Here is a 14,922-nt window from a genome sequence, read left to right on the forward strand (position 1 = left end):
CAGAGGTTGGCTTTAAAAAATAGACACATGAGTGCTGCCAGCATTGCTGCAGAGGTTGAAGACGTGGGAGGTCAGCCGGTCAGTGCTCAGACCATACGCCGCACACTGCATCAACTCGGTCTGCATGGTCATCATCCCAGAAGGAAGAAAGCCAGCAAACAGTTTGCTGAAAACAAGCAGTCCAAGAACATGGATTACTGGAATGCCCTGTGGTCTGAAAAGACCAAGATAAACTTGTTTGGCTCAGATGGTGTCCAGCATGTGTGGCGGCGCCCTGGTGAGAAGTACCAAGACAAATGTATCTTGCCTACAGTCAAGCATGGTGGTGGTAGCATCATGGTCTTGGGCTGCATGAGTGTTGCTGGCACTGGGGAGCTGCAGTTCATTGAGGGAAACATGAATTCCAACATGTACTGTGACATTCTGAAGCAGAGCATGATCCCCTCCCTTCCAAAACTGGGCCTCATGGCAGTTTTCCAACAGGATAACGACCCCAAACACACCTCCAAGATGACAACTGCCTTGCTGAGGAAGCTGAAGGTAAAGGTGATGGACTAAACCCAATTGAGCACCTGTGGCCAACCTCAAGTGGAAGGTGGAGGAGTTCAAGGTGTCTAACATCCACCAGCTCCATGATGTCATAATGGAGGAGTGGAAGAGGATTCCAGTAGCAACCTGTGCAGCTCTGGTGAATTCCATGCCCAGGAGGGTTAAGGCAGTGCTGGATAATAATGGTGGTCACACAAAATATTGACACTTTGGACACAATGTGGACATGTTCACTGTGGGGGGTACTCACTTATGTTGCAGCTATTTAGACATTAATGGCTGTGTGTTGAGTTATTTTCAGAAGACAGTAAATCTACACTGCTATACAAGCTGTACACTTACTACTCTAACTTATATCCAAGTTTTATTTCTATAGTGTTGTCCCATGAAAAGATATAATGAAATATTTGCAGAAATGTGAGGGGTGTACTTACTTTTGTGAGATACTGTACCTGAGGTAAATGTTGAAATTCTTAACATAGCCTAACACAGAATTTCAGTTAGCACTTAATGCTAATAGTTATATATCATCAATGTGGAGACTTGTTTTGGCCAATGATCCAGCACACCTGAGATAAATGTTGATATTCTCATTATAGCTGTATACAGAATTCCAGTTAGCGCTCAATGCTTCAACTTTAAACGTTTAGCATGTTAAAAAGTTTAAAAGTATTAACGTTCAGTTTACTGGGGGGCAGAAAAGTCCAAACGTTGTGTTTCATTTCCCCAGAACGCTGCTAAAGGACTATTCCATGAATTTATTTTATCAGTGACCTATTATGAATAAAATCCTCACACAGACTGTCCCAGTAAGTAGTCCAGTCAAATTTATTCATGCAGCACTATTTACAGTGAACATTTACAGAATCCAGGACCGACAGACCAAAAACCTCCTGTACCATAACTACACCATTTATCTATCATATCTATATTAATACAGTGTGTGAGTGGAGAACTAGCGTTAGGAATGATGTTATACCAGTATACTGTACACACAGCTGTAGAACATCAGTACTGCATGCTTACATCACATCTGTATTGATTTCTGTGAATTACAGCTGTTTAATCTATATATCAGTATTTAGATTTAGTTCTGTTATTATGTTAGTGATATTAAGAGTTTACGTCTACAACTGGTTAACAAGGTAACCTGCACGGTGGGCAGCACTTACTCCATCACGTGATCTTAAGGAAAGTTCATCTCCTGCACACCACACCTCTCTATATGAGCTGAAAAGAGGCAACACAGTCATTCAAAGTAGGATATTTTAATGGAGAGTTTTTCAAAAACAGAAATAGTTTGAAAGTTTTGGAAGTTGGAAGTTTTAGAGTTCACACTTGATGCCAAACGACTTGAATCGTCTGCTTCTGAACGTTACCACCGGTCGAGGTAAAGTTCCTATTCGGCTGTGTGTAGAGAATCCAGCCTCTTCACCGGATTATACAGAGCATGGTGACCTTAGTGCTCCACATCTGTTCATCTACTCACTCACTCAGGGAGGATTCATATATTTTATATTTTTTATATTTTAGCTTGTTTGGTACAATCTGATGTGTCACACTTGTGTCTAAGTGCTGATGATGAGCAAAGCAGTTCCCACACTGTGAGCATCATATCTGTAAAATGTGAATGCGCTGGTGTTTTTTTAGATTACTCAGTTGATTAAAACTCTTCCCACACTGTGAGCACTGATACGGTTTCTCCGTAGAGTGAATGCGCTGGTGTGTTTTGAGATGACTCTGACGATTAAAACTCTTTCCACACAGTGAGCACAGATATGGTTTCTCTCCAGTGTGAATGCGCTGGTGTTTTTTTAGATGACTTTGACGATTAAAACTCTTCCCACACTGTAAGCACTGATACGTTTTCTCCTTAGTGTGAATGCGCTGGTGTATTTTGAGATAGCTCTGACGATTAAAACTCTTTCCACACAGTGAGCACAGATATGGTTTCTCCCCAGTGTGAATGCGCTGATGTCTTGTCAGAGTTCCCTGTTGATTAAAACTCCTCCCACACTGTGAGCACTTATAGGGTTTCTCCTCAGTGTGAATGTGCTGGTGTATTTTGAGATTTCTTTGACGACTAAAACTCTTCTCACATTGTGAGCAGTGATATGGTTTCTCTCCAGTGTGAATGTGCTGGTGTTCTTTGAGTTCACTCTGGTACCTAAAACTCTTCTCACACTGTGAGCACTGATACGGTTTCTCTCCAGTGTGAATGCGCTGGTGTCGTTTGAGTTCACTTTGGTACCTAAAACCTTTTCCACACTGTGAGCACTGATATGGTTCTTCTCCAGTGTGAATATGCTGGTGTTCTTTGAGTTCACTCTGGTACCTAAAACTCTTCTCACACTGTGAGCACTGATATGGTTTCTCTCCAGTGTGAATGCGCTGGTGTCGTTTAAATTCACTCTGGTCCCTAAAACCCTTTCCACATTGTGAGCACTGATATGGTTTCTCTCCAATATGAATGCGCTGGTGTCGTTTGAGTTTACTCTGGTCCCTAAAACTCTTCCCACACTGTGAGCACTGATATGGTTTCTCTCCAGTGTGAATGCGCTGGTGCATTTTGAGATTTCTTTGACGATTAAAACTCTTCCCACACTGTGAGCAGTGATACGGTTTCTCTCCAGTGTGAATGCGCTGGTGTCGTTTGAGTTCACTCTGGTCCCTAAAACTCTTCCCACACTGTGAGCACTGATACGGTTTCTCTCCAGTGTGAATGCGCTGGTGTTTTTTAAGATTACTCTGTGTATTAAAACTCTTCCCACACTGTGAGCACTGATACGGTTTCTCTCCAGTGTGAATGCGCTGGTGGGTTTTGAGATGACACTGGAACCTGAAGCTCTTCCCACACTGTGAGCAGACGTTTCCTTCTTCCTGTGTGGGACTGAGAGAGGTGTTAATGCTGACAGTACCAGAGGACGTTTGCTGATTACTGGAGCTTCTGGTGGGCGTCAGATCCTCATGTTCAGTCTTAATCTTCACCAGCGCATCATCATATTTATCATGGTTGCAGCTCCTGATGTGATTGTGGAGGTGATTTTGGGTTGTAGAGGAACGTGGACACGAGGAGCAGAAGAAATCCTTGTTCAGTTCTGAAGCAGAAAATAATCAAATACATTTATAACATTATAAATAATAAAATACATTTATAACATTATAAATAATAAAATACATTTATAACGTTATAAATAATAAAATACATTTATAACGTTATAAATAATAAACTACATTTATAACATTCTAAATAATAAAACACATTCATAACATTATAAAGAATAAAATACATTTATAACATTATAAATAATAAAATACATTTATAACATTATAAATAATAAAATACATTTATAACATTCTAAATAATAAAACACATTCATAACATTATAAAGAATAAAATACATTTATAACATTATAAATAATAAAATACATTTATAACATTATAAATAATAAAATACATTTATAACATTATAAATAATAAAATACATTTATAACATTCTAAATAATAAAACACATTTATAACATTATAAAGAATAAAATACATTTATAACATTATAAATAATAAATACATTTATAACATTATAAATAATAAAATACATTTATAACATTATAAATAATAAAACACATTTATAACATTATAAAGAATAAAACACATTTATAACATTATAAATAATAAATACATTTATAACATTATAAATAATAAAATACATTTATAAAATTATAAATAATAAATACATTTATAACATTATAAATAATAAAATACATTTATAACATTATAAATAATAAATACATTTAAAACATTATAAATAATAAAATACATTTATAACATTATAAATAATAAATACATTTATAACATTATAAATAATAAAATACATTTATAACATTATAAATAATAAATACATTTATAACATTATAAATAATAAAATACATTTATAACATTATAAATAATAAAATATGTTTATAACATTATAAATAATAAAATACATTTATAACATTATAAATAATAAAATACATTTATAACATTATAACTAATAAATACATTTATAACATTATAAATAATAAAATACATTTATAACATTATAAATAATAAAATATATTTATAACATTATAAATAATAAAATACATTTATAACATTATAAATAATACATTTATAACGTTATAAATAATAAACTACATTTAAAACGTTATAAATAATAAACTACATTTATAACGTTATAAATAATAAAATACATTTATACCGTTATAAATAATAAAATACATTTATAATGTTATAAATAATAAAATACATTCATAACGTTATAAATAATAAAATACATTTATAACGTTATAAATAATAAACTACATTTATAACATTATAAATAATAAAATACATTTATAACATTATAAATAATAAAATACATTTATAACATTATAAATAATAAAATACATTTATAACATTATAAATAATAAAATACATTTATAACATAAATAATAAAATACATTTATAACATCATAAATAATAAAATACATTTATAACGTTATAAATAATAAACTACATTTATAACATTATAAATAATAAAATACATTTATAACATTATAAATAATAAAACACATTTATAACATTATAAATAATAAAGATTGTTAGTAATTGTTAAAAAGGAAACACATTGTTCACCCAAACTGAGATTTTATCAATAAAAACCCAAAAAAAGATCTTACTGAGTTCATCTTCTTCTTCAGCTTCTTCCTTCTTCACAGGCTTCATCTGGAAACCTCCACACTGTTGGTCCTCTGGGGTGAGATGTTCCTCAGAGGTGACGAGTTCCACAGGGATTATGGTTCCTTCACCTGAAATTTCTTTGTTTTGTGAAGAAAAAAATAAGTTTGTTATTGTTGGTAGTAACAACCAACTTCTTTATTAAGGACTTAAGTTAGAACTAACAGACACGTACTTCTATACTATCTTTATAATAATAATAATAATAATAATAATAATAATAATAATAATAATAATAATAATAATAACAATACAACCCCAAATCAGAAAAAGTTGGGACAGGATGGAAAATGTACATAATAATAAGAACACAGAGTTTCTTACATTGACTTTTATTAGATGTCAGACAGGATGAAGCTGAGATATTTCATCTTTTATCTGCTCAACTTCATTTCATTTATTAATAAACATCCATTCCTGCATTTCAGACCTGCAACCGTTCTCTACTGGGGACAGGTCAGGACTGCAGGCAGGCCAGTGCAGTACCTTTACCCTCTTCTTCCACAGCCATGCCCTTGTAATGTGTGCAGCAGGTGGTTTTGCATCGTCTTGTTGAAGAATGCTGGACGTCCCTGAAAAAGACGACGTCTTGAAGGCAGCACATGATGCTGATAACAGTCTGGATCCTTTTCACCTTTCGTCATAAAAAGACCTGAAATGCTGATTCATCTGACCACAATACACGTTTCCGTTCTTGGGTAAGATGGCTGCGCGTGTACTTCAGGTCTGGAGACCGAGCAGCCTACAGCACGGCCAGATCCAGTCTGAAGAAAGGTATCTCCAGGGATCCACACAATGCAGCTCCCTATGCTGAAGACTTGCTCCCCAATGAGCTCAATAACCTCTACATTGGCTTTGAACACAGATCTTCCTCCAGATGAGCAGCCAATCACCCTCTCCACCAAGGATGAATGCTAGGAAGGCAGCTGGCCCTGATGGAGTATCTGGGCTTGAGCTTAAAGCTTGTGTTAAGCAGCGTTTCAATCTGTCTCTGGCCCAGACTGTGATTCCAACGAGCTTCAAGACAGCCACCATCGTGCCAGTACCAAAACATTCAACAGCTTCTGAACAATTTCCAACCTGTTGCTCTCACTCCCATCATCTCCAAGTTCTCTCTCACTTGAAATCCTGCTACACTAGCCCAGCATCAGTTTGCGTATCGTCTCAACAGGTCAGTAGATGATGCTATCTCCACTGCACTTCACACTGCACTGACCCACTTGGACGGCCTATGTTGGGATGCTTCTCATCGACTTCAGTTCAGCATTTAACTCGGTGATTCCATTCAAGCTGATCTTGAAGTTCTGTCACCTCAGCACCAGCGCATCAGTCTGTAACTGTAACCCTGCTAAACTCTTCCACACCACTTTAAAAGTATCACTGCACTCTGGAACTCTGTACTATTCACAAGTGAACCATCTCACCTGTATATACCATCAGCACTAACAATCATGTATATACTGAATATATCTGCTTATATACTCGACTTTATTTATTCTCATTCATTACCCAATCATTCAGCCACTTTTATTCACCGTGCATTACTCTGTAATTATATACTGGTCTATACACTGTACAGTCAGCATGATCTGTTTAATATTCTTTATCTTCTGTCTCCTCATTTCACTCACCTGCTCACTTATGCACTAAAATCTACAATCTAAACACCAGATAACAAAAAAATTCAAAATATAGTCTTACTGAGTTCATCTTCATCTTCAGGTTCTTCCTTCTTCACAGGCTTCATCTGGAAACCTCCACACTGTTGGTCCTCTGAGAAGAGCAGCTCCACAGAAGGGACGAGTTCCGGAGGGATTAAAGATACTTCACCTGAAATTCATCAACATGTGAAGAAGAAACTCGACAACTGGAGGACACTGAAGGTTGTGGGTTTGATTTTCCAATCACAAATTAATCCTAGTTAGATTAAAACTTAAATCCAGACTGGAGTGTATCAGCACAGGACAGTACGGTACAGTACAGGTTCTAATCCCACTATCCACTTTCTCTTATTATTTCTACTGATTAGTGACTCAAATACTAACCATACTGTACTGTACCATACTGTACTGTACCATACTGTACTGTACCATACTGTACTGTACCACACTGTACTGTACCTCACTGTACTGTACCATACTGTACTGTACTGTACCATACTGTACTGTACCATACTGTACTGTACCATACTATACTGTACCATACTGTACTGTACCATACTGTACTGTACCACACTGTACTGTACCACACTGTACTGTACCATACTGTACTGTATCATACTGTACTGTACCTCACTGTACTGTACCATACTGTACTGTACTGTACCATACTGTACTGTACCATACTGTACTGTACCACACTGTACTGTACCATACTGTACTGTACCATACTGTACTGTACCACACTGTACTGTACCACACTGTACTGTATCATACTGTACTGTACCTCACTGTACTGTACCATACTGTACTGTACTGTACCATACTGTACTGTACCATACTGTACTGTACCATACTGTACTGTACCACACTGTACTGTACCATACTGTACTGTACCATACTGTACTGTACCTCACTGTACTGTACCATACTGTACTGTATCATACTGTACTGTACCATACTGTACTGTACCATACTGTACTGTATCACACTGTACTGTACCACACTGTACTGTACCACACTGTACTGTACCATACTGTACTGCACCACACTGTACTGTACCATACTGTACTGTACCATACTGTACTGTACCACACTGTACTGTACCACACTGTACTGTACCATACTGTACTGCACCACACTGTACTGTATCATACTGTACTGTACCATACTGTACTGTACCATACTGTACTGTACTGTACCACACTGTACTGTAACACACTGTACTGTACCACACTGTACTGTAGCATACTGTACTGTACCACACTGTACTGTACCATACTGCACTGTACCACACTGTACTGTAGCACACTGTACTGTACCATACTGTACTGTACCATACTGTACTGTATCATACTGTACTGTACCATACTGTACTGTACCACACTGTACCACACTGTACTGTACCATACTGCAGCACACTGTACTGTACCATACTGTACTGTACCACACTGTACTGTACCATACTGTACCACACTGTACTGTACCATACTGTACTGTACCATACTGTACCACACTGTACTGTACCATACTGTACTGTTCCACACTGTACTTTACCACACTGTACTGTACCATACTGTACTGTACCACACTGTACTGTACCATACTGTACTGTACCACACTGTACTGTACCACACTGTACTGTACCACACTGTACTGTACCATACTGTACCACACTGTACTGTACCACACTGTACTTTACCACACTGTACTTTACCTCACTGTACTGTACCACACTGTACTGTACCACACTGAACTGTACCACACTGTACTGTACCTCACTGTACTGTACCACACTGTACTGTACCTCACTGTACTGCACCATACTGTACTGTACCATACTGTACTGTACCTCACTGTACTGCACCATACTGAACTGTACCTCGCTGTACTGCACCACACTGTACAGTACCTCACTGTCTGGTGGAAAAGTGGCATCATGCTCCATATTTACTTACAGTAGTAACTATCATCTTCATCCTCCTTTTTTATTAGTTTCTTCTGGAATCCTTCATGTTGTAGATCCACAGGGGCGACGTGTTCCTCTTCTGCTGACTGCATTATTACAGATCTAATAAACAGAAAGGCATATACAGGGGTTGGACAAAATAACTGAAACACCTGGTTTTAGACCACAATAATTTATTAGTATGGTGTAGGGCCTCCTTTTGTGGCCAATACAGCGTCAATTCGTCTTGGAAATGACATATACAAGTCCTGCACAGTGGTCAGAGGGATTTTAAGCCATTCTTCTTGCAGGATAGTGGCCAGGTCACTACGTGATGCTGGTGGAGGAAAACGTTTCCTGACTCGCTTCTCCAAAACACCCCAAAGTGGCTCAATAATATTTAGATCTGGTGACTGTGCAGGCCATGGGAGATGTTCAACTTCACTTTCATGTTCATCAAACCAATCTTTCACCAGTCTTGCTGTGTGTATTGGTGCATTGTCATCCTGATACACGGCATCGCCATTGGATGCACATAGTCCTCCAGAATGGTTCGGTAGTCCTTGGCAGTGACGCGCCCATCTAGCACAAGTATTGGGCCAAGGGAATGCCATGATATGGCAGCCCAAACCATCACTGATCCACCCCCATGCTTCACTCTGGGCATGCAACAGTCTGGGTGGTACGCTTCTTTGGGGCTTCTCCACACCGTAACTCTCCCGGATGTGGGGAAAACAGTAAAGGTGGACTCATCAGAGAACAATACATGTTTCACATTGTCCACAGCCCAAGATTTGCGCTCCTTGCACCATTGAAACCGACGTTTGGCATTGGCACGAGTGACCAAAGGTTTGGCTATAGCAGCCCGGCCGTGTATATTGACCCTGTGGAGCTCCCGACGGACAGTTCTGGTGGAAACAGGAGAGTTGAGGTGCACATTTAATTCTGCCGTGATTTGGACAGCCGTAGTTTTATGTTTTTTGGATACAATCCGGGTTAGCACCCGAACATCCCTTTCAGACAGCTTCCTCTTGCGTCCACAGTTAATCCTGTTGGATGTGGTTTGTCCTTCTTGGTGGTATGCTGACATTACCCTGGATACCGTGGCTCTTGATACATCACAAAGACTTGCTGTCGTGGTCACAGATGCGCCAGCAAGATGTGCACCAACAATTTGTCCTCTTTTGAACTCTGGTATGTCACCCATAATGTTGTGTGCATTGCAATATTTTGAGCAAAACTGTGCTCTTACCCTGCTAATTGAACCTTCACACTCTGCTCTTACTGGTGCAATGTGCAATTAATGAAGATTGGCCACCAGACTGGTCCAATTTAGCCATGAAACCTACCACACTAAAATGACAGGTGTTTCAGTTATTTTGTCCAACCCCTGTATATATATATATATATATATATATATATATATATATATATATATATATATATATATATATATATACATATATATATATACTGTATATATATATATATATATATATATTAGGGCTGTCGAAGTTAACGCGATAATAACGCATTAACGCAATCTCAATTTAACGCGATTTAAAAAATTAGCGCCGTTAATGCAAATTCTAGTTCATGTTGAGACTTGACTGGTAGAACAAACGTTTTAATGTCGGACTTGCCACCGTTATTTATTTGCGGTTTGTTAAAATAATATAACCAAGCGTTGTAGTGATGCACTTAATAATAATAAAGAAATAAATACACGCTATATTAACAAGTTGTCGGGAGCAAAACACTTACTTCAAATTACTTCTTCTGTTATTCTACCGAATAGCGCACAGCTGAGTCAAGCACGCTAGTCCATGAACTATGGAAGCCCCAAAGGGTCAAAACACACTCACTTCGTGTAGAAACGTCCATACTACAGAATATACAGTATATGTATGTATTTGCATATGTGTACTTGAGTATGTGTGTATGTATTTGCATATGTGAATGTGTATGGGTATTTACATGTGTGAATATGTATGTATATGGGTATATATGTGCATGTACTGCATATGTGGCTATATTGGCCTAATTGTGCAATATTGTCACATGTCACTTTACTATGTAATAATCTGATAGTTTAATTACTATTCAATTTTCACACTAGCAATATACCTCATGCATCATTACAGTTATTCATTTTATGTAAATAACAAGAAAGACTCGGTTCTATTTTTTTTCTGTTTGCTTTTGTTTTGGTACTGTTAATTATTTGTTGTATTATGCTACCTACCTACCTACCTACCTACCTACCTACCTACCTACCTACCTACCTACCTACCTACCTACCTACCTACCTACCTACCTACCTACCTACCTACCTACCTACCTACCTACCTACCTACCTACCTACCTACCTACCTACCTACCTACCTACCTACCTACCTACCTACCTACCTACCTACCTCTTGTCCCAGCAGTTTTTAACATAAGTACATTTAGCATAAAATGTGTTCACCATTTAAATTTTAACATTTCACTTAAAAATCCTTCTTTTCTATAACATTTACACAGATTTTTTTAAATGCGATTAATCGCGATTAACTATATGAAATTCTGAGATTAATCGCGATTAAAAATTATATATTAATTAAAAACAGCCCTAATATATATATATATGAGAGAGAGAGAGAGAGAGAGAGAGAGAGAGAGAGAGAGAGAACTGGCTGTTGTTAATGTTATGAACTGAAGCTACTGTGGCACCAGGCAGCAAAAAGTGGTCTGGACACAACCAAATTGACACTTTGCCTAAGTTTGCCATCCCATTATTTCGAATTCATACAGTAAAATGATCTCAAAATTAAAAAAATGGTCTTTATAGAACCGAATAGACACTTTACATCATTTTTTTATCCCATTACTCAAATGCCTACAGTAAAAATGTATATAAATTAGATGAGGACTAGAGTAAATGTTCTTTATCATCATAGGGTAGCACCTGATAACAAAACCAGTTTGTTATTTTATTGATCTTTAAAAAGTGGTATTAACAAAACCGAATAGATACTTCACATGAGTTTGAGATCCGATCACAACAAAATCCTCCAGTAAAAATGTCTGAAATGTATTTCATTAATAACAGAGTCGATGCTCTTCTTGAATTTAGTGGATTTTGTGCATCAGAACACGGTAGATGATGTTTATTGAACTGTAAACACCAGTTTTACCCTCTCTGACGGGTACCGTAATACATGGTTTAGACGCGCAGTAAAACATTTAGTGTAGATGGCGCTGTGACCGCAGTGATAATTCCGTGTTGATTGTGTTTTGTCCCTTTTGGAGATTCCATGATGAATGGAAGAGCGAAACTCCCCACACGTTAACTATCTTTCTGGAATAAGTCATTAAAGTATGAGGCTCCCCATCATTTGTGCATCAAAACTTTATTTCTTTCTTCATCAAGCTAGTACACAATTAAAAACGCTCGCTTCCACTTTTCACCTGACTGGGACTATAAAACTGTAAAAACCACCTGTAAACAAAGTTCAACTGTAAACAAAGTTCAACTGTAAACAAAGTTCATCTGTAAACAAAAGTCAACTGTAAACAAAGTTCAACTGTAAACAAAGTTCAACTGTAAACAAAGTTCAACTATAAACAAAGTTCATCTGTAAACAAAAGTCAACTGTAAACAAAGTTCAACTGTAAACAAAGTTCAACTGTAAACAAAGTTCAACTATAAACAAAGTTCATCTGTAAACAAAAGTCAACTGTAAACAAAGTTCAAGTGTAAACAAAGTTCAACTGTAAACAAAGTTCAACTATAAACAAAGTTCACCTGTAAACAACGTTCAACTATAAACAAAGCTCAACTGTAAACAAAGTTCAACTATAAACAAAGTTCACCTGTAAACAAAGGTCAACTGTAAACAAAGTTCACCTGTAAACAAAGGTCAACTGTAAACAAAGTTCACCTGTAAACAAAGGTCAACTGTAAACAAAGTTCAACTGTAAACAAAGTTCACCTGTAAACAAAGTTCAACTGTAAACAAAGTTCACCTGTAAACAAAGGTCAACTGTAAACAAAGTTCACCTGTAAACAAAGTTCAACTGTAAACAAAGTTCACCTGTAAACAAAGGTCAACTGTAAACAAAGCTCAACTGTAAACAAAGTTTAACTGTACACAAAGTTTAACTGTACACAAAGTTCAACTGTAAACAAAGTTCAACTGTAAACAAACTTCAACTGTAAACAAAGTTCAACTGTAAACAAAGTTTAATTGTACACAAAGTTCACCTGTAAACAAAGTTCACCTGTAAACAAAGTTTAACTATAAACAAAGTTCACCTGTAAACAAAGTTCAACTGTAAACAACTTTCAACTGTAAACAAAGTTTAACTATAAACAAAGTTCACCTGTAAACAAAGTTCAACTGTAAACAAAGTTCAACTGTACACAAAGTTCAACTGTAAACAAAGTTCAACTGTAAATAAAGTTCAACTGTACACAAAGTTCAACTGTACACAAAGTTCAACTGTAAACAAAGTTCAACTGTAAACAAAGTTTAACTGTAAACAAAGTTCAACTGTACACAAAGTTCAACTGTAAACAAAGTTCAACTGTAAACAAAGTTTAACTGTAAACAAAGTTTAACTGTACACAAAGTTCACCTGTAAACAAAGTTCACCTGTAAACAAAGTTTAACTATAAACAAAGTTCACCTGTAAACAAAGTTCAACTGTAAACAACTTTCAACTGTAAACAAAGTTTAACTATAAACAAAGTTCACCTGTAAACAAAGTTCAACTGTAAACAAAGTTCAACTGTACACAAAGTTCAACTGTACACAAAGTTCAACTGTAAACAAAGTTCAACTGTAAATAAAGTTCAACTGTACACAAAGTTCAACTGTACACAAAGTTCAACTGTAAACAAAGTTCAACTGTAAACAAAGTTCAACTGTACACAAAGTTCAACTGTAAACAAAGTTCAACTGTACACAAAGTTCAACTGTAAACAAAGTTCAACGGTAAACAAAGTTCAACTATAAACAAAGTTCACCTGTAAACAAAGTTCAACTGTAAACAAAGTTCAACTGTACACAAAGTTCAACTGTAAACAAAGTTCAACTGTAAACAAAGTTAAACTGTAAACAAAGTTAATCGGCAAAAAAAGTTAAATTTTAAACAAAGTTAAACTGTGAACAAAGTTAAATTATAAACAAAGTTAAACTGTGAACAAAGTTCAACTGTAAACAAAGTTCAACTATAAACAAAGTTAAACTATAAACAAAGTTCAACTGTAAACAAAGTTCACATGTAAACAAAGTTAAATATGATGTTTATATAAAAATGTTAGATTTAATAATGAAGAAACTCAATAAGTTCCGCTCAATTGATTCATTTTGCTGGATCGGTTCAAATGAATCGGTTCATCAGTACTGAATCATGTGTGATGCTAACAGTTAGCGGAGCAGCTAGCAGTTTGTGTGTTTAAATAAAACTGGAGTTAAATCTCCTCAAATCCTCACAGTGATGTTTTATTATGAACTCTAGTTTTATTATTAATTAGAATGTAGTTATAATTAAATATAAGGGTTATAATTAAATACATATTTTACTTACAGAGGCTCTACAGTACAAACACAGCAGCTTCTTGTTCTTCTGATGAGGTTTAATGGCGGCTGGCAGAACAACTTAAGATGCACCAGCGCCACCAACTGGCCTGGAGTTGAAAAGCAGCTTAGCAGTAATAAACCTCCATTAGCCCTGTATCTATGGAGGTAAATATGTAGCAAAAGTTTTGCACCTGTGAAAACGAAATCTGTATTATTATACAAATATTATTTTTACAGATAAAAAAATTACAGATTTTTATTTTACAGGTACAAATTTTACAGATTTCGTTTTCACAGGTGCAAAACTAATAAAATACATTCATAACATTATAAATAATAAAATACATTTATAACATTATAAATAATAAAACACATTTATAACATTATGAATAATAAAACACATTCATAACATTATAAATAATAAAATACATTTATAACATT

General features: G+C 35.9%; 1 protein-coding gene across 1 annotated transcript; it reads right to left on the reverse strand.

Annotated features, from left to right (window-relative positions):
- Window positions 1-1,676: 1,676 nt before the first annotated feature.
- LOC134303392 (uncharacterized) lies at window positions 1,677-14,541 on the reverse strand. The gene is made up of 6 exons (XM_062988793.1): window positions 14,489-14,541; window positions 8,922-9,034; window positions 7,007-7,135; window positions 5,248-5,385; window positions 3,506-3,647; window positions 1,677-1,779 (listed from the first exon to the last, which is right to left on the reverse strand). Exons 2-6 carry the CDS (start codon window positions 9,022-9,024, stop codon window positions 1,677-1,679), a joined length of 615 nt encoding a protein of 204 aa, XP_062844863.1. The 5' UTR covers window positions 9,025-9,034; window positions 14,489-14,541.
- Between the last annotated feature and the right edge of the window lie 381 nt (window positions 14,542-14,922).

The sequence above is a fragment of the Trichomycterus rosablanca genome, chromosome 2 (genome assembly GCF_030014385.1).
Source record: "Trichomycterus rosablanca isolate fTriRos1 chromosome 2, fTriRos1.hap1, whole genome shotgun sequence".
Taxonomy (NCBI): domain Eukaryota; kingdom Metazoa; phylum Chordata; class Actinopteri; order Siluriformes; family Trichomycteridae; genus Trichomycterus; species Trichomycterus rosablanca.